Here is a 19,905-nt window from a genome sequence, read left to right as displayed (position 1 = left end):
ATAGATGGTCTGGCTCCAAAGAACTTAAGTGATGAGAGAACAGGAAGATGGTTTGTTCAATGTACTTTCCTGGATGCCTTTTTATTTTACCTCCCCAAATTGAATCCAATTAAGATACTAGCTAATCTTCTGAGAGTCAAATTCTCATCACATCCTACAGCGAATCACATTTGTATGTATGTAAAAGAGGGTGTGTATGAGAGAGAGAGAAAATCCAAGTCCTTGTGAAGGCGGCCTAAAAAGGAAACTTGGAAAACTTTCTTTAGCTCTGAATGACCTTCTGGACATGTGTTAGTCTAATGTTTCATGCTGCTATGGGTATGTCTACACTGAAACGCCCCCCTCCCCCTGCAAAAAAACCCAACTACACAGCAACGAGTCTCAGAGTATGTCTACACAAGGATAAAAACCCTGTTGGTGGCCGGGGTCAGCTGACTCGGGCTCACGGGGCTTAGGCTGCAGGGCTTAAAATCGCTGCATGGACATCTGGGCTCAGACTGGACTCCAAGCTCTGGGGCCTTCCACCCTTGCAAGGTGTCTGAGCTCAGGCTCCATCCTGAGCCTGAATGTTTACCTAGCAATTTTTCAGCCCTGGAGCCTGAGCCCCGTAAGCCTGAGCCAGCTGACTGAGGCCAGCCAGGTTTTTTAATGTCCATGCATGAGATTGGCTGCTGGGTTGTTTTTTGTTTGTTTGTTTGTGTAGATTTTGCAGTGTAGATATACCCTCAGACAGTCCCAACACCACACAGCATTTAGACATTTCTTTTTATTCAGCAGCAGCTAGCCTTCCCCCAAATAAATCCACGCTGCCTCTAATCACACCCAGTTTCTCAAACTTGATCCCTTACTAAACCCTGCCAAATGATTTCTCTCATTCCACCCTCAGCCCTGCCCTCACCCTGCACACTCCAACAATGCTGAGAACAACAGCCTGTTGGGGTGTGCTTTAATTTAAAATCTCCCTGAATAACTGTGCTGGCTTTGCCACTTCCCAGCCTGGCTTGAAAGCAAAGAATAGCTAAAAAGACCAGCTTAAGACTTTAATCAGTTCTTACACCCCTCGCCTTTAGAGCTGAATCCTCCAGAAGGTGTGTTTTACCCTTGATTCTCTGGAGAAACAAATAAAATACTTTAAAGGCCGTAAAGCCACTGCTTTAATAAGAAAGGACACCTGGCTTGGCAACCGGTTCCCTTTATAAATACACTTTGGGGCCTAAGTTCTTTCGTTCTTTACAAGGTGAGCTGCCTGGGGGGGGGGGGCGGGGGGGGCAATTGGGTTATAATGCTGGTTTCTTGCTTCCTTATGATAGCTAAAAGCTACCCCAAACAGCCACCCCTCCTGCCAAGGAATCTGCTGGTTTTTTACATTACAATTTGGGGTCTGGTCTGCCCTAGAAAACATGAGGGAATGTAACGTCAACAACCCTGGTTGGCAGCGGGCAGGATCGAACCCAGGGCCTCTGGAGCTTAGCGCATGAGCTAAAAGCTAACTGGCTGTTCGCTAAGGCTGTAGAGCAAACATTTGAATCCCTCTAAGTGGTCTCGGTTCCACTGGACGGGAGAGTGTCCCGCACCCAGAAGGTGTGTGGGTTACAGGAAGATCAGAGAACTGGTAGATGTACGGCATCAGAGGCCAAGGAGGTGGATCCTCATTAACTGAGACGGAAGGGCTGGGCTAGATGCTCAGCGGCAAGAAATTGGCACATCTCCATTAACCTCAACGGTGCTACACTGATTTACCCCAGCAGCGGAGCTGGCCCTCTGGCTGCACATTGTTGGTGTTAACATCTACTTAACTAAAACTCTCGGAAGAAAATCTCTTCCTGTTACAGACATTCCCCTGCAGCTCTGGGAATGCAAATGCCACCCCACTGTCTTAAGGCTCCATCCTGCAAATGCCAGGTGAAGCCACTTAAGAACTAACAGAAGTGCTTGCATACCGGGCAGGATTCAAATCTTCTGGTCCAGATTTTCAAACGGGCCTAAATAAGGGTCAGATTGTCCTGAGCTCAGCTCCCAGAAACTCCCCTGGAGGGACGTCTCAGCGGATTGTCCCAGAAAACTCAGCACCCAACACATGCGGAACTCTTGAAAATCTGCTCCCAGTTGTGGGTGCTGAGCCCTTTTTCAAATTCTGAGCTGAGGGGGTGAGAACCAGAGTGTGAAACTGACTAGGAACAGAATGTGAAACTCACCAGTCTAGTTCTGCTAGCCCCATTTCTAGAACGCTAACCTGGCTTGGGTATCTGGGCACTACTAGTTTCACTGGGAAAAATGAATGGTGAAAAGCAAGCCAGACTATTTCCTTCTGCTCTCCCAAAAGACCCACGTGCTGCTCTGGCAGCATCCAGGGGCTGTAAGGTGAGGCTAGACACCCGTACCTTAGCCTTGAGAATCCCCCCTGTACAATGGGCCTCCAGAGCAGTATAAGGACTCTATGGGTACGTCTACTCGGCAGTAAAAAAACCTCCAGCACGGAGTCTCAGAGCCTGGGTTAGCCGACTCAGTTCGTGGGGCTCAGGCTCCAGCTCCAGCCCCAGCCCCAGCCTGAACATCAACACTGCAATTTTATAGCCCTATAGCCCATGCCCCACGAGCCCGAGTCAACTAACCTGGGCCAGCCGTGGCTGTGCCGTGGGTCTTCAACTGCAGTATAGACAAACCCTACACGGTCTCTTCTCCCAGCCCCCAGTGCAGGGGGGGTGGATTGGAGGTGTGGCCAAAACCTGCATTAGTTCTGTGCTTCCCAGGCCACACAGGGAGCAAAGGATAAGTTAAAGCACCCCTGAGGGTGCCCTAGCTTATACCGGACGGTGGACAGGTGCCTGCATGGCAGAGTACGAAGAGTGCAAAGGTGGCTCAAAACCATCCGAAACCCATCTCCTGCATTCCTGCTGTGAGCACAGGGAGGGAGCCACTTAGCATCAGGCCCTACATTTCCAGTTTAGGGAGAGGAGACCTTTTTTGAGCTTTGATCTTCATGAAGTGCGGGTGCCGAGTCTCACAAAGCATTCCCTCCACTTCCTAGAGGCTGACTATGCTGCCATCTCAACCTTCCAAGTCCCTGCTGGTGCATGGAAAGCAAGCCTGGCTCTCCTGCACTTGGCAGAAAAGAGCACAAACCAGACGCTAACACAGCCAGCCCCAGCTGTGGGGAATATCACATCACAGAGAACAGATGTCAAACAACAAAGAGAATCCTTGAGGCATAACCAGCCGCCTGCAATGTAAGGACATTTCCCTCATTGCCTTATCCATGTCCCACTGACATAACCGCGTCTTCTCCTTGAACTGCAGCCACACAGCCTGTGCACCAGGCAAGGTCTGTGTAAGGCCCATGCAATTCAGCATGGACAAATAATTCAACTGGCAACATTTCAGCAAAGGAAAGCCTGGCAAGCAAATGTCCAAATTGTTCAGCGCTGGGTAAAATACGATGTTTGGAGGAAAAACAACAACACTGTGTTAATTTAAGCTGAGTAAATGAGCAAAGATAAGGGGCAAAGGGAGCAGCATCAAGCCCAGCTCACTGGCAGCTTTTTTGTGAATGTTTCGAAGGGCAGGGCTGGGGAAATAAGATCTTGGGGGCAAGGGCTATTTTTCAGTTTGGTGTGTGTTCAGCATCAAGCGCAATGAGGCTGGGCCTTCTTGGGTCTACTGCCACACAAATAATACTAATAAAAAATGACCTCAGAAGAGAACCCGAAGCTTAGTCCATGCAAAGGGGGTTGTTTCTGTTTGCAAAATACAGGCTCTGTTGAAACAGACTGGGTTCAGACCAGTCCACACAACTGTTTGCCCCGTTCTTCTCCAATCAGGGACCTGAAATGCCCCCATGCCAAACACGAGGGTCTGTGTAATGGTGATGAGAAACTGGAAGCACTGACAGTGAAATCCTGGCCCCATAGAAGTCAGTAGGAGTTTTGCCACTGATTTCAATGGGGCTAGGATTTCACCCTGGGAATCTAACATAGAGCTTTACATTTAAATCTCAGAGTGCTGGGGAAACTGAAGCACAGAGAAGTTAAATGACTTATCAGAGGACAGGAGCATCAGTGGCAGAGCCAGCTGTTCCTAGAGTATTATATAAGACAATGCTCATCGAAACCCATTCCCCCCCATACTCCACTGGGTCGGGCTGGGCTGAAGAACGGCACAGTACGCTACATGCTACGGCCGGGGGGTTACCTGTATAATCGATCACGAAGCCTGCATTGCTCACGGAAGCGTCGCTTCGGAAAGCCAGGAAGAGATTGTTGCTGCTGCTCTCTATCCGGTCGGGCAGCTGGGAGCCGTAGAAGCTCCCGATCAGGGGGCTGAGTGAGCTGGGGCCGTCGTAGATGTGGAGGAAATCATACCCAGGCTCCAAATTAAAGCTGGGAAAGAAACAAAACAAGCACAGCTTGAACTATTACATGTATTGTGGGAGCGCTGGGAGGCCTAACAGAACATCGGGCCCCAATGTGCTAGGTGCTGTACAGATACACAGTAAGGAAACAGCCTCGCCACCAAAAATTCCAATTTAAGTGGGCAAGACAGACAGGTGGAGGAAATGGAGGATTGTTATCCCCATTTTACAGATTAGGAACTGAGGTCCCAAGAGACTAACCGACATGCCTGAAGTCTCCCAGAGAGCCCATAGCAGTGGTAGGAATTGAATCTAGCTCTCCAGAGCCTCTGTCCAGCCTTAACCAAAAGGCTGCTCTGGTGGCGGGTGGGGAAAAAAAAATCCTGCACAAACCAACATCTACTAATGCCACCATTCTCTGCTCTTCCATGTAGAGAGTCTCTCGAGGTGCCGATTACCGCAGTTACCGAAAAGTGCAAATTAAAGGTGAGGAGCACAAGAGGATGGCTCTTTCCCTTGATGTACTGGGGAAGGTTTAAAGGTGGAGAGGGCATAAGCATTAGACAAAGATTCCAGCAACACAAGCAGCTGTTGCTTGGAAGGACAAGGCCTTGCTCTTGAGTCTGCCACCCAGGCCTGGGAAGATGCCCCTTTCAAGCCCCTTTCACCTCAGGGTTACTGTAGGCAGAGCAGAGGGCTGAGCACCGCAATGCTTTAACTCCAGTCTTGCTCCAGATCCAGCCTAAGCTTTGTGCCAGGTGTAGCCTGAGTCTGATTCTGTCTTTCACTAGATGCTGTCCAGGAATTACCATGGTCAATCTCCTCAGGCGATACAGGGCAGTATGGCCCAACAGGCCCCTCTCCTTAGGTGGCATCTACACAGTGGAGATCGGTTGAGATACCCTGGCTGATTGCCCCCTGATTTGGGCTCTTGGGAGACAGGGTCAGGGCATTTCCAGTGGAGCCTGAGTGTCTCCTGTGACTCTGACCAAGCTCCCGTTTCCTGGCCTTTGGGGCAGGCTGCTCGACCTCCTCTGCTGACACAGGCGTGGGCGTGAGCAGGAAGAGGGAGCTCTCACTGAGTTCTCCATGCACTGGAGGGCAGAGGAGTCCATAAGCTTCTGTGCAGATTTTACATATGGGCCACAGGCAGCGTGGCCCAAAGGATTAACCTGTTGATCCAGCCACGCTTTGGATCTAGTCCTTTGAAAACACCCACTAATGAATTAACAAGAGCTGGAAGGGCCAGGGGGCTCACACGGGGCATGGCAGACACTCGCTCTGCAATAGCTCCAGGGTTTACGCTCTTTAAATACATGCACAAATAAAGCAGGACTGCGGTCGGAATACACCTAGCCTCTTCCCAACAGGGGCGGATTGAGGCTAAATATGAGAGTAAATCAGTCAGCACTACAGGAACCAGACACCATCCTCGGTGAGACTGGAGGGAGAAGGGGCTGGCAGATATAAGTGGTTTTCTTTGCTTTGGAGAGCCCTTTTTTTGGACAAGGGTTAGGGGCAGAGTTGCCAACTTTCACGCAGTAAATAAGCACCCCGACTTTCACAATAAGCCAAAATCAAGCTAATTTCATTTCAAAACAAGGCCAAAACAAGCCAATCCCTAAGAACCCCAATACTCTATGTGATTAGATCCCCCCGGTGTGCAGTCTGGGACTGTGATGGGCCTGCTGTGCACCCCTGACTCTCTTCCCCTCCCCGTGTCCCTGCTTGCCCCTTGCCCCTGCTTGCCGGGAGCCCATAAAAAAACAGAAGCAACAAGCTACAACAAGCAACACACTACAAGCCAAACAAGCAACAAGCCAAAAACTAGCCAACAAGCAACTGACAAGCCAATTAAGCCAAAAACAAGCCCAATTTCTGTGTTTTTTTCGCAGGTTTGGCATGTCTGGTTAGGGGCTCTCTAGGAAACTGATCCATGGAGCCCTAGGACAGCCTCTTTAGAGAGCAGTTGATGCAAATGACAAGCCCATTACCTCAGGCCTTGCCCCACCTCTGAGCTCCTCCCCTCTCCCCACAGGTCCCAGCAGAAGTGAAAGGGAACAGCTGAGCTGCTCACGGGTACATACATATTAAATACCAGGGCAATGACATAATCGGGAGAGACCGTTAACTTCCAGTCGCACTCCTTCCCCGGGGGATAGGGCTCCGGGTACTGCGGTGACAAGATGACCCCGGCCGGCCCCGTCAGGATCCCTCCACAGGGAGCTGAAACAAGAAAGTGAGGGGTGGGGGAATAGTGATACATGGTCTGCCACATGGGGAAAACAACAGACAGTGGTGGGAATTAGACTTCTGGGTTGAGCTGTGGACTAGGTGCACCTGGAAGTCATGGGGAGGGTAGATTTAGAAATGGGTGGATGGAGATTTGGGTAGAGAGACGACGAGATGGATGGAAATATGGATGGGTAGATGGCCACAGACAGCCATATGGAGAGAGAAAGATGGAAAGACAGACAGCTAGACTGCCAGAGAGATAAGATACTATTAGGAGGTATTGTTTCATATTCTCTGTGTATATATAAAGTCTGCTGCAGTTTCCACGGTATGCATCTGATGAAGTGAGCTGTAGCTCACGAAAGCTCATGCTCAAATAAATTGGTTAGTCTCTAAGGTGCCACAAGTCCTCCTTTTCTTTTTGCGAATACAGACTAACACGGCTGTTACTCTGAAACCTGTATTTGTGATACAGTAGCCCTGAGGGGCCCTAACCGAGACTGGGGCCCTGTTATACTGGGCACTGGACATACACATAGCAAGAGACAGTCCAAGCCGATTACAATTTTCATAAGAGATACAAATGGATCATCAGAGAGAAAAGATGCCTTGAGCCTTCCTGTTCCACGTATCTAGGCAGCTCCCAGACAAAATCAAGGCTCCTGCTCAAGAAGTGAAAACACGTGATGTCAGGGACTAACAATTAGTTTGCATTGCCAGGGAGGCTACGCATTAGGTTGAAAAAATTTCCAATTCAGCGTGTTTTATGACAGAAAATTGGGTTTTCAGGAAAACAACATTTTTCTCAGAAAGTGTTGTCTTTCCAGGGGAGATTTTTGATACTTTTGTCAAAAAGCTGAACACCCCAAAACACACATTTATATAGATACGAGATGCTGCTGCAGCATCTCCAGGGAGCTGTAGTTTAGTTGCTACCTACTCCCGTTCTCCTCTACGAGCTAAACTTCATCTCCCAAGACGCTCTGCCTCCTCTGCCCAAAAGGGGAGACCATGATGCGTCATGAGAGATGTCGTCCAACCAGGGAGCCCAGTTTAGAGAGAAGAATGGAAGCATGAGACACCTGACCCATGGTTCCCCGGAAGCACCGCAAAGGTATTTCAGAATCAAAGTATTTGATTTTTCACCAAAACCTGGAAATGTTCCATTGGGGGAAAAAAAACTCCAAACACTTTTCAACCAGCTCGAATTAGGCAACATAGTGTAAGGCTATTGTAGAATCGTTTACAGCATCTTACTACCCAAAATTCCAAAAGCCCTTTGTCACTGAAAGAGAGTCTTGCTGCTGCTCTTTCCCCCCCACAGCTTATTGGGAGATCTTCTAAAAAAGGATCAACAGGGCTCTTTCCAAAAGCAACCCACCAATATGGCTCTTTCTTGACCTTCACTGAAGAGAATTCCCTGTGAGAATTCCCTTAGCCCGGATCATCTAACCTCAGTTCCACTTCCTGGAAAGAAGAGCTAAGATCTCAGCTTTCAATGTGAATGAGAACTCAATGGGGACTAGCTAGATACCTAGATACACAACACTGTGATTTTAGTTACAGCTCCACGACAACTAGAAGGTCTGTCAGCATCAGAGAGAAATGATGCCATGTGAGATTATTAACAGAGTCTTTCAAAAATCAAGATATCCTGCAGCAAACAAATTCTGGGCATGTTATAAAAGTTTCCCAGCTGGCTTTAAATCTGTTTTAAGAAATGGAGTTAATTAATTTAAGTTGCTTGGGGTAACATTGCATAAACATGAATAAAGGTTACAGGATGACTAATATCTGGCTAACATTTAATTAGCCAGCTAATTTAACATTTATTGCTTTTATGTGCGTAGCATGACAATTGTTATATGTCCTGGCCGTATTGAAAAAAAACATGAGCTTCTTTTATGACTTTATGAACCCATGGACAATGTCAGATAGTTTTCTCTTGTGATTCAGAATAAGTTACCTCCTTGCACAAAAGTCACCCAACCAAGGTCCTTCCCCAACCAGAAATAATTGGCTTGCCCAGACAATCCCCTGCCTCCTAGCTAAGATCTCACTCTCCTTCCTCTCTGTGCTCAGGGATCATGAGCACGCTGGGCTCTGTATGCCAGACTGCATGCCAGACCCCTTTGGCAAAACCGATTGCACAGTGTAGCTAGGTGATAGGTTTCTCCACTTTTACCTCCTCACCCACATGGCAGGACAGAGCCCTGATGATGTCCTCATGTTCTGATACGGATTCTAACCCCTTCCTTGCCACTGGCTGTGTGAAACCTATGCACCCTGTTGTACATATCCACCAAACCAGTTGGGATTTCTACCCCTTTCAATATGCAAAATGTTCCAACACACCCTAGCAAGGGGAATCTAGACCCCTCGCTGTACAATCAGAGAAATGTTGCATGGATCATACCTATGCAGGAGGGAGGGTCGGGTTGCCAGAAAAACCTGTTTTCAATCTGCACGCAGCTGATTTTGGTCTCCCCTTGCAGGGTGTACCCTGGATCGCACTGGAAGACGATGGAGTCACCTGCTTCTTTGCTGTCTGCGCTCCGGCTCCCATTCTGGGGAATCCCTGGGTCGTTGCAGGAGGTGGCAGTGGAAACTGGGAGTATCAAAAAACAAACAAATCTATAAATATAGGAACAATTTTTGTGTAGAATTTTGATAAAACAAACTTTTTAAAAAATTTCTGCAAAAGATATTTTTCCAAGCAGCTCTACTATTTAGGAAATTATTTCCCAGTGTTTCAGGAAATTATACAGCTAATTAACATTTTTCAAATTTCACAATTTTGGAATTTTGAATTTTTGGGGGAAAAATTGGGATTTATTTCTACCATGTCCCTCTCCCATCATTTTTGTCTAGATCTAGTGTACACAGTTTATACTGTGACTTTAAACCCTCCTTGCTTTATCCTTGTGGCAATCTGTTCATCTCTCAAGCGCTGACATCTGTGAACTCTTAACCTACATCGCTCCAAATATTGGACAGAAAATTATCCAGACTTTTATAATAAGGCAGCCTTGTTATTTGACCTAATGATACGCCTGCGGCAGGGAACTCTGCTAGCTGCAAATGTTAATTTTCTTGCTGCATTCAGCGTAAGTGCAGATTCCATAAAACAGAGCGTGAGGTGAACATCTGTTCTGCTAGGATTCAATATGGTACCCACTGCCACATTTTCCTTGTTCTCCATGCACACTAATACCTTTATCCCAACACTATCTGTAAGTGGGAAGAAAGTAGCGCTGCCCTGGTTTTACAGATGGGGAAACGGAGGCACAGAGTGACTAAATGACTTCCTGAAGGTCACAGAAGAAATCAGTGGCAAAGCCACAAAATAAACCTCCACCTCCCAAGTCCCAGACCAGTGTCTGAACCCCAAGATCATCCTTCATCTTGTGTTGTTGACTCAACTGCAGTAACTGGGTGATAGGAGGGGAGAAGAACCAAGATGCATAATGCAGATGATGAGTGATGACTGCACTATCCTCTTTAAATACACTGTGCCAAGCAATGAGTTTTCTCCCTCTTTCTTTTCTCTGTTTCCCCTTAAAGTTCTTTCTCTCTCTCACACACACACTCACACTCTTATTTTGCAGTGAGCATCTGTTCCTCCAGCTGGGAAAGGCTCCGGGAAACGGTAAGTTCAAGTGTGCAACACAGAGTGCAAGTCTGATGTATAATCATGCATTGCACATACATGTTTACTTAATACACCCAGGCATCCACTAATCTTACACGGCATTTTTATACAACCTTGCGTCAAACATATGCTGTAAAATAAGCTGATATGCTCGCAGCTTTCACTGTCACTGTGCGGAAGCGGAATTTAGCCTCGAGCCCTGGGAAGCATCAAGCCTGAACTCTTAGAACTGGACGTGCTCACCTAGCATGCTTGCAGCTGTCCTTACCAGGCAACAGAAAAAAAATACAATGGGCCAGGTCCTCAGTCCTTGTAAATCAACATAGCTCCATTGACGTCCTTGCTGATTTACACCAGCTGAGGATCTGCACCGTCATGTCCCCATGGCAATAAAACTATTTAGCCTCATGCATTTTAGTGTTGGAGTTGGGGACGGGGGAGGGGAGGTTATATAAATATATATTTAAATTATACCAGATCCCAGCCTGTATGTTTGAGCTCAGGTCTCTGGCTACATGATCACGCCCTATGAACAAAGGCTGTTAGAAGAAGTAGTAAATAAGGTTGCAGCGCTACATCAGACAGCTGCTTGGAGCTTCTTTTCTGCTAATTGCACAGAGCCAGGTTATGGCAAGCTCCAGCATAAGGAGCTGGAGGGAGTAACTCACTTTGTTACCCTGGTGCAGAAGCTGGCCAAAATACTGCTGGGGAGCATAGTCCCTGCTCTCTTCCAGCACCCCACAGCAGTTAGGGTGAGCCAGGAAAATCGGCCTGCTCCACTCCAGCCCATGCAGCAAGCCAGGCATAGAGCAGAAGATGCAGCATTGTCTCCAAGGGCCCTGGGCCACCTCTCTGACCTGTGCTTCCCAGGAGGAGTTCTGACTCAGGTAGGATTCGCCTGCAGGGCTCCCCCCGCAATGCACGCCCCTATCCAGCCCACACTCGGGCACCAAGAGCAGAATCGTACCCTCAGCTAGCAAAACAACTTGGAAGCAGAGACAAGAGCTGCTGCCTAGCTACCAAGGAAGCCACCGCTCAGCTATCCAGGAACACTGCTGCCTGGCTACTGCAGTAAAACTGATACATCCCTGCCTTGCTGCTGCAGCTGCAGACTATGGCCCTCACTCTTTGACAGGTCTGTGCAGGTTTAAAGTTACTGCCCTGAGTAGCCCTATCGAAATCAACGTGCATCAGGGTTTGCAGGCTCAGGGCCTGTTCAGTGAACACAGGGTCAGGCCATGTATGTTACATACAGTGACTCTGTACAAAACAACAACTCTGGGCTATAAACAGACTAAGGCCAAGATTTTCAAGGCTGACTACTGATTTGGGTTGCTTCAATTTTGGGGGGGGGGGGGGGGCGCAACCTAGGTCATCATAAAGGGGCCTGATTCTCAGAAACTGCTGAGCACCCACACTCAGAAAATCAGGACCCTCTAAGGTGTCTCAGATTGGACACCAAAAAAATGGAGGAAGCGAAAATAATTAGTCATTTTCAAAACTTGGCCTGGCTTCCCATCTGCAGATTTGGTGCAGCACGTAAGGTGCGCACGAGACACCATGTTTATGGCTTGATTTTCAGACATGCGGTAAGCTGGCGGCTCCCATTGTTTGGGGGCATAGTGCCTCTCAAAATCAGTCCATTAATATTTTCTGGGCAAAGCAAAATCCCCTTTGGGCTTGTCTAGCCTAGGGAAATTTGCACTGGTTTAATTACATCACAGTGCAAATCCCCTCAGTGCAGATACACTAAACTGGTGCAAAATGGGTTTGCACTGGTGTGACATACCTTGCACCAGTTATGTTTTCAAAATACAATGCATAGGTCTCGTGCTAGTCTGCACCCCTCACTGCACGTAACATTACAAATAGGGCCACCAGACTGGACACAACTTCTCAGGCCTTGTCTACACACTGAAGTTGCACTGGTAAAGTTCCATCAACCGAACGATTTCCAGTGGAGTGCACTCACATTTGGCTCCTTGTGCCACGGCGTTGTGTCCACGCAGCCTCAGGTAGCACTGGCAAAAGCATGGTGCACTGTGGGTAGGCATCCCAGTGCCCTCCATGCAGCCTGCAGGTGCATCACCTTGCGGGAAATTTTCACTGTGCATTGCGGCACCGTGGGATACCTCACAAGGAACTGTGGGAATGTGGGGACAAATACCCACAATTCCTCCTAACGTATTTCCCATGATCAGCTGTGCCATTTACAAGCTCACCACGGTGAATCTGGATACGGCGCAGTGGAATGCAGCGCTCTTCCTAGTTACATTACGTCACGGTAATCACACAGCAGCGACACTTAATGGAGTGGCCAGGCCAATGAATGCTGAGTGGCGTGCGTGTCTGTTCATCACCAGCCCCGTACAACCCTGAGGAAACAGAGTCTTCGTGGTGCCTACCTGAAAACTGAATCGCGAAGCCCTGCTTGCTGGTGAAGAAGTCGGTGTTGAACTGAAGGACGATGGAGTTAAAGGTGCTGTGGACGTCGCTGGGCAAGCTGGAGCCGCTTATCTCCTTTAAGACAATCCCATTCTCCACCGGCCCATCCCATATCCTCAGGACGTCGTGGAATTCCTCCGTGTGGAAAACCATGAAATGGAGACTGCGTGGAGGAAAAGGAACAAACGCTCATGAGAATCCTTTGCAAACTAAATACAGGGGTAGGCATCCAGCGGTGTAGTCCAGAATGGGCAACTACTAGAACACCCCCGTCAATGTTACCTCACATGCAAGCTAAGTAGAGGACGCCATTTTGCTCTACCCAATGGAGTCCTCCATTCTGTGTGTCCTCGCACACCCCACGCTGAGTGGAGGACACCATTTGAGAACAAAATGGCATCCTTCATGAGGGCAAAAGTACTGGAATGGTCATTCCAGGGTGATCTGGCCTGACTACAGCACAATCTGTGTCCTTTGTGGATGCAGCTAAAAATGGGCTTGATGCCAATAAGAGACAGCACGTCCGAATGGACAGGGAAGCCGATGGGAACTCGGGTGACCTGAGCTCTGTTCCAGGCTCTGCCCCTGGCCTGATGGTTGACCTAGGGCAAGTCTCTTCCCCTCTCTATTTCTGAGCTTCTCCATCTGTAAAACAGAGATAACCTCCTTTGTGAAACACTTTGAGAGCTACAGATGAAAAGTGACTCCATGGGAGAAGGTGCTCAGCGCTTTATGAAAATCAGGCCCCTTCATGGTATGTCTAGCTGGGCATCCAAAATCTCTAACCAATCCTAAAACTCTTCTCCGGAGAGAGGAAGGGCCTGATTCAAACCCCACTGAAGTCAGTGGGAACGTCTCCACTAGGGACTTCACTACTGCCATTGATTATACGTGCAAGGTGCTCAGATACTACGGTGACAGGCGGGAGGGTAAAACCTTAAGACAGACTAAAGTTAAGCTGACACAGAAAAGTGTAAGGAAATTGTGGAGGAGCAGTTAAGGGGCAGCCAAGGTGCATCCAATAGTGTTTTCTTGAGCTCTTTTTATTAAAGATAAAGACAAACAGAGTAAAACGGGGAAGCTGTTCTAAACCCAGAGGAAATGTGCTGGGACCCTTTAAGATAATTGACCTGCATGCGTCTAATTCACATATCATCCCTATGTTGTCTGAGTCAAACTTGGCTGTCCTTTTGCTTCCCAGTGGAAGAGCTTTTTGTCACAGGCCTGCATCTCTTGATAAAGGGGGGAGGTGGATCCTGAATGCTGGAATGCAGATCTGAAATGGGGAGCAGGGTAAAACAAGGGGAGATGGGAAAGGATCTTCTGGAACATTGTAGGGCAGGGCTGAGCTGGGAGCACTGCGGAAAATAGGAAATGAAGGGAATTCTTGTAACGGTGCAGGGCAAGGCTGAGTTGGGTAGCAAAGCACTGGATTGAGTTGGGACAGGAAGCGTGATGCTGCAAGGTGGGTCTGAGCAGAGCAACACAGGTGTGAGTGGAGTGCAGAGTGGAGAGACGAAAGCCAGGGAACTCTTGTAATGTGCAGCTCAGGGCTGGACTGGGTAGCAGGGCACAGAAGGAAATGGGCAAGCTGGGAAGCTCCCATTAGGCTTCAGCACAGGTCTGATCCAAGTAACAGGTGATTGTGGAAATGGGAAACCATGGGGGAGCAAACGTATGAACCTCTCCTTAATATTCCTCTCTTCCTGCTTTCATTCCTTCTCTCCTTTCATTGTGCTACTTCCATCTTTGAATCCTTTGCCACACTCAAGTGAAACACTAAAACTTTAGGAATTGCCCCACATGTGGTCAGGGCAGGTATGTGCAATGGACATGGGCGAGGTCCCTGGGGCGCAATTGATTTTTCCTCCCCTTTTCTTTAACTCTATTTTTATTGTTTTTATATCAAATACCAAACACGTAACAAAACCTAACCCCCTCTAAATATATGCACAAGAGGGAAATGGCCTATAAACAACACAATTCAATGTCACTATTTATAAAACCTGGAGAGGAAAACCGAAAATCAAAAACCCCTGAATCTATAGAGATCATGCAGGGCATCAGTTATTAAAGTGATTAAATACAAAACAAAGAAGTCAGAACACAGCCTGTGAGCATCAGGGACTAATACACACCAAGCTGCAAATGGAGGCAATCGTTTCTTGCGTGACCAAATGTCCTCATATTTTTTTCCAAGCGTTTCTCTTAGGCAAAGTCATTTTCCCCGGTAGTGTAATGCAGTAGTCGAGAGCTCACTCAGCCGGTCTGTGTGTGAGGGAGGAATTGCAGATGTCCATGTTCTCAGAATAATTGTTCTGCCCACTAAAATAGTTACAGCAATCCATTTCTTAACGCTGACTGGGAGTACCATCTCCTCCAGCGCCCCCTCTATCCACCGGCTTGGAGAAGGAACAATAGCAGCACTTAAAGCTTTTGAGAGATTTTCAATCAACTGATTTTCAAGGGCTTCACTTCCTTTATTTGTTTTGCTTTATTCATTTCTCCTGAGGTAGTGGCACCTGGCTGCCGCTTTAATATTTTAGTTCCCTATGCAAGATAATGGTTACTACTATAGCAATGCATTATATATGTTAGTCAGTGATTTGATATTATTAATTGACTACTCGGGAGGGCTCTGCATTTTAGGCTTTTATTTAATATGCTTGTTATGTTTGTTTTAATGTAATAATTTTGTACAGGAAAAACAATGAAATATTGATTAAAACACAAAGGAATTCAGCTCCTGGGCTCTCCTGCTTATTTATTAGGCAGCATGCCTAGCTTACCTTATATTAATGCCAACAACCTCCATTTTACTGGCTTCCTCTTATAACTTCTCAGCCTATAATTCTGCTCCCCATGTAGTGCTCTGAGAGGTGACCCCCAATTTCTCCTCATTCAAATTCCCTCCCATCTAAACCAACTTTGAAGGCTTCAACTCCCAGGTGAGGAGGACTAGGAGTGGCCCCTTTGCATGCCAGGGAACACCCCAGGGAGAGAGGATTGGAAGGTGTGCAGTGCCCCCCCTCACCTTGACTTCCTTGGAGGGCGAGCAGACAACCAGGAGGGTAAGGAACGATGGTCTTATGGTTAAGGGCACCAGCTCATAGAATCGGGGAATCTGGGTTGTGTTCCTGGCTCTGCTGCATGACCTGAGGCAAGTGCCTTAGGTTCTGCAGTGAAGTAAATGGCAGTCTTTCCACTGACTTTTGTGGGCTTTATTTCAGGCCCATAACTCAGTTTCCCCATCTGCAAAATGGAGACAAGAATACCTCCTCACAGAGATGTTACGATGCTCCTTTGAGACTGAGTTCTGGGACGCTCAGGCAAAAGGTGCCATAGCAGATGAGGTGGATTTCTGTCCTAGATGTACCCTGTACTGAAGTTTGCTTTGGACACCATCGTTTACAAAACTTTAGTTATTACAAAGCTAAATGCAATCAGCTGATAGAATAAGTTCCAAGAGAATATCTGTATAGTAAGAAATTATGACCAGCTCTCCAAAATATACAGTTAGAAAGAAATGGAGAGGAAAAAGGAGGAACAACAGCCAGTGAAATTACACAATGTTCTCAGTTTTGTATTTATTGTAATACTCTGAATGCAGATCACATTATTCTGCGCCATATATTTCATTGCTTCACCTGCCTTGTATCAAAGGTTTCCCAGTATTCTACTGCCTGCACCACTGCCACTGTGGGCTGTTATCTCGCCTGTCCTTGTAAGGTAAGCAGGGTCATGCCTGGCCAGCACTCAGAGCAGAGACCCTGGGGAGAAGTGGGGTCGGTGAGTCAGTAGATGGCTCTCCACTTCAGAGTCAGGACTGAACTAATGGTCCAGTGTGGTGGCAGAAGTGGTGCGTCTTTCCATGGGAGACAGAGGTTCTGTCCACTTGTCCTCTTGAAGTTCCTCTGGAACTTTGCAGAAGGGTTAACTCATGACCCTGATTCCCTGATCAAATTCACTTCCTGTCCCAAACACTTGTGTCAGATAGCAGCACACTTTTCAGTGGCCATCTGCCTTCTGCTTCAAAAAGATGTGAAATGACTGCTGCACACACACAGTTTGCAAAGAACTTTGGATCTTCCAGGATAAGAAGAGCTATCTAAGTGTAAGATACTGTCATTATTATTGTTAACCAGGGGAGCTGTCAGCACAAAGTGACAATACATCAGGGTTCGGCCCCTTTCATTCCTTCATTTAAAACGGAAAGCCGACAGGCATCTATAAATGGAGATTCCCTTTGATCTAATAAGGAGGAGAGGATGGAAGATGATAAAATACAGGTTGGATCTGATGAGAAACCATCAAATGAAAAAATGTCCCATTCAATTACATCATGTAATGGCAGGCAGCTAAAAAGTGACAAGTTTTTAAAGTGCTTATATACCAATGTTAGAAGTCTACATTATAAGATGGGTGAACTAGAGTGCCTCGCATTAAATGAGGATATTGATATAATAGGCATCACAGAAACTTGGTGGAATGAGGATAATCAATGGGACACTGTTTTTGCAGCGGCAGTCAAAAAAGTGAACAGAATGTGGGGAATCATTAAGAAAGGAATAGCTAAGAAGACAGAAAATATCATATTGCCTCTATATAAATCCATGGTTTGCCCACATCTTGAATACTGTGTGCAGATGTGGTCACCCCATCTCAAAAAAGATACATTGGACTTGGAAAAGGTTCAGAAAAGGGCAACAAAAATGATTAGGGGGATGGAACGGCTTCCATATGAGGAGAGATTAATCAGACTGGGACTTTTCAGCGTGGAAAAGAGACGACTAAGGGGAGATACGATAGAGGTCTATAAAATCATGACAGGTGTGGAGAAAGTAAATAATGAAGTGTTATTTACTACTTCTCATAACATAAGAACTAGGGATCATCAAATGAAATTAATAGGCAGCAGGTTTAAAACAAACAAAAGGAAGTATTTTTTCAGACAATGCACCCTGTGGAACTCCTTGCCAGAGGCTGTTGTGAAGGCCAAGACTATAACAGGGTTCAAAAAAGAACGCGATAAGTTCATGGAGGATAGGTCCATTAATGGCTATTAGCCAGGATGGCAGGGTTTATGTCCCTAGCCTCTGTTTGCCAGAAGCTGGGAATGGGTGATAGGGGATGGATCACTTGATGATCACTTGTTCTGTTCATTCCCTCTGGGGCACCTGGCATTGGCCACTGTCGGAAGACAGGATACTGGGATGGATGGACCTTTGGTCTGACCCAGTATGGTCATTTAATTGCCTGTTTTTCATTGCCACATTATCACCAGGGAAAACACTGCATGACACAATGAAATCAGACTAAAACTGGACAAACTCTAGACATGCCATTCTATGTGCTGTGCTGAGGAAACCTCTGAAAATAATAGTAGTAGGTATAGATAGTAGGCTTAAAACCTCGGTGAAGAGTCTACTGAAGAAAACAAGGAAACATTAGCTGTGTTCCCATTTATCTAAAGCAACAATAAACAAACAAGATGGAACAGAACCCCCCCACCCCAAACAGTCCAAAACAAAAAAAACAAACAAACCCTGCAATGTACTCAGCAAGGAAATGAAGTCCACAGAATCAGACAGCAGTCAAAAGTGCTGAATCATAGATCTATCTAAGCAGGAACCTCGAGCAAAGTGAAAAAAAAAAAAAAAAGGACAGACTCAGGCAAAATAAGAATGGATCACACTGGAATCACTCTCACATATCTCAGTGCAATAGCATTTGCTTCAGGGCTAATTTACCAGCAATGAAAACTCATCAGTGAATTCACAGGAGCAATTGGAACACAGAGCGGATGGAAAGACACATGTAAGGAAGCAGTGCGGGCAGTGGGGAGGGGAGGAGGAGGAGGAGTATAGCCAGGGAAGACTTTGGAATTCCTATAAACATCTTGTCCTACCAGCTGTTAAAGGAAAACCCCAAAAAGCTCTCCAGTTACCGGGAACAGTGTCTTACTTCCTAATGGAGCTTTAAGAAGCGACTCACAAACGATCAACCATTAAGCAGGGAGCCATCAACATGACAACCTGATGATCTAATGACAAGGGACCGGCTGACCAATGATTGCAGCATCTAGGACCCCTAGTCATGGACTCCATTGCACTAGGCATAGGGAAAACCCAGAACAAAGAGGCAGTCCCTGCTGTGAAGAGCTTACAATCGAAGTATCAGACAAGAGTCAACAGATGGATGGTTGGTTTGTGCATCCATCAGGGATAGCTGATTTTATGTATTAATTTAAGAGATTAGATACCTTCGGGAACAATTGATGAATGCAACCGGGGCTCATGTAACTTCATGCCCTTACTTTCCTTACCATCACCCTCCCTTCCCTGTGCCCCAAAGAGCTGACAGTGTCATTTACGGCAGGAGACAACAAACAGGTGTAGCAAACAATATGGAGGAGGACAATTATTTTTGCATTCTGACAATCACTATTAGATGTATTAAAATGCAGCTAAAATCAAATGAGGCAGTGGTTCTATACATGAACCACAGTACAGTTATCTCCTGCTGAGGGGAAGGAGGTGGAAGGCAGGACTTCTGGGTCCTATTCCTAGCTCTGCCACTGACCTGCTGTGTGGTCTTGGAGGAGTCACGTAGGCCCCGGTTTTCAAAAAGTGCCCAACTCATTTAGCAAGCCCAATTTGAGGCAATCAAGGGCCTGACTTCCAGAGGGTGCTCAGCACCCACAGCTCACACTAACTTCCCGTGGAGAGGTGGGTGCTCAGTGGGACTGAAAGTCAGGCTGTAAACACCTCCGGTTGGACACCCCAGAACTGAAGCACCTCAAATTACGGGGTGCTATTGCAAATTTGGGCCTTATCCTTTAGCTCCATCAATATTCTTAGCTGGAGAATGGCATTCATAATGAATTAGCCCCCAGTCAGGTAGGCAAATCCCATTTATAAGGGGCCTTGAGATCTTCAGATGAATGCCACCAAGGAGCCACAGAATTATTACACCGGCTACCTCCTTCTTTCTCTCAACCACTGTTGTTAAAGAATATAAGCCAGTGAAAACTGTGGAGCCCCGGGAGCAGGCAGGAGTTTGCCTCATTGAGCAACAACTCCAGGTGCCACCCTTTCTGCTCCAAGCCTCTCCCAAGTGCTCTCTGAACCCTGGATAAAATGGGCAGAAGGATATGCCATACATAGAGAACTGGCTTTTGCTGCTAGGTATGTAAGGCAGCCATGATTAGAGATGCTGGTCAAAG

At 47.0% G+C, this 19,905-nt stretch overlaps 1 protein-coding gene across 1 annotated transcript in view; it reads right to left on the bottom strand.

The window, feature by feature from the left end:
• CSMD2 (CUB and Sushi multiple domains 2) overlaps positions 1-19,905 on the bottom strand; it is a 536,402-nt gene that overhangs the window by 132,664 nt on the left and 383,833 nt on the right. The window contains exons 26-29 of the mRNA XM_077837745.1: positions 12,641-12,843; positions 9,000-9,191; positions 6,436-6,574; positions 4,189-4,376 (exon numbers count right to left, since the gene is read on the bottom strand). Coding sequence (XP_077693871.1) covers positions 4,189-4,376; positions 6,436-6,574; positions 9,000-9,191; positions 12,641-12,843 — 722 coding nt within the window. The remainder of the gene's footprint in view (positions 1-4,188; positions 4,377-6,435; positions 6,575-8,999; positions 9,192-12,640; positions 12,844-19,905) is intronic.

This window comes from Eretmochelys imbricata, chromosome 19 (genome assembly GCF_965152235.1).
Source record: "Eretmochelys imbricata isolate rEreImb1 chromosome 19, rEreImb1.hap1, whole genome shotgun sequence".
NCBI lineage: Eukaryota > Metazoa > Chordata > Testudines > Cheloniidae > Eretmochelys > Eretmochelys imbricata.
Note: the sequence above shows the minus strand (reverse complement) of the source record. Positions and strands in the feature narration are given on the sequence as shown.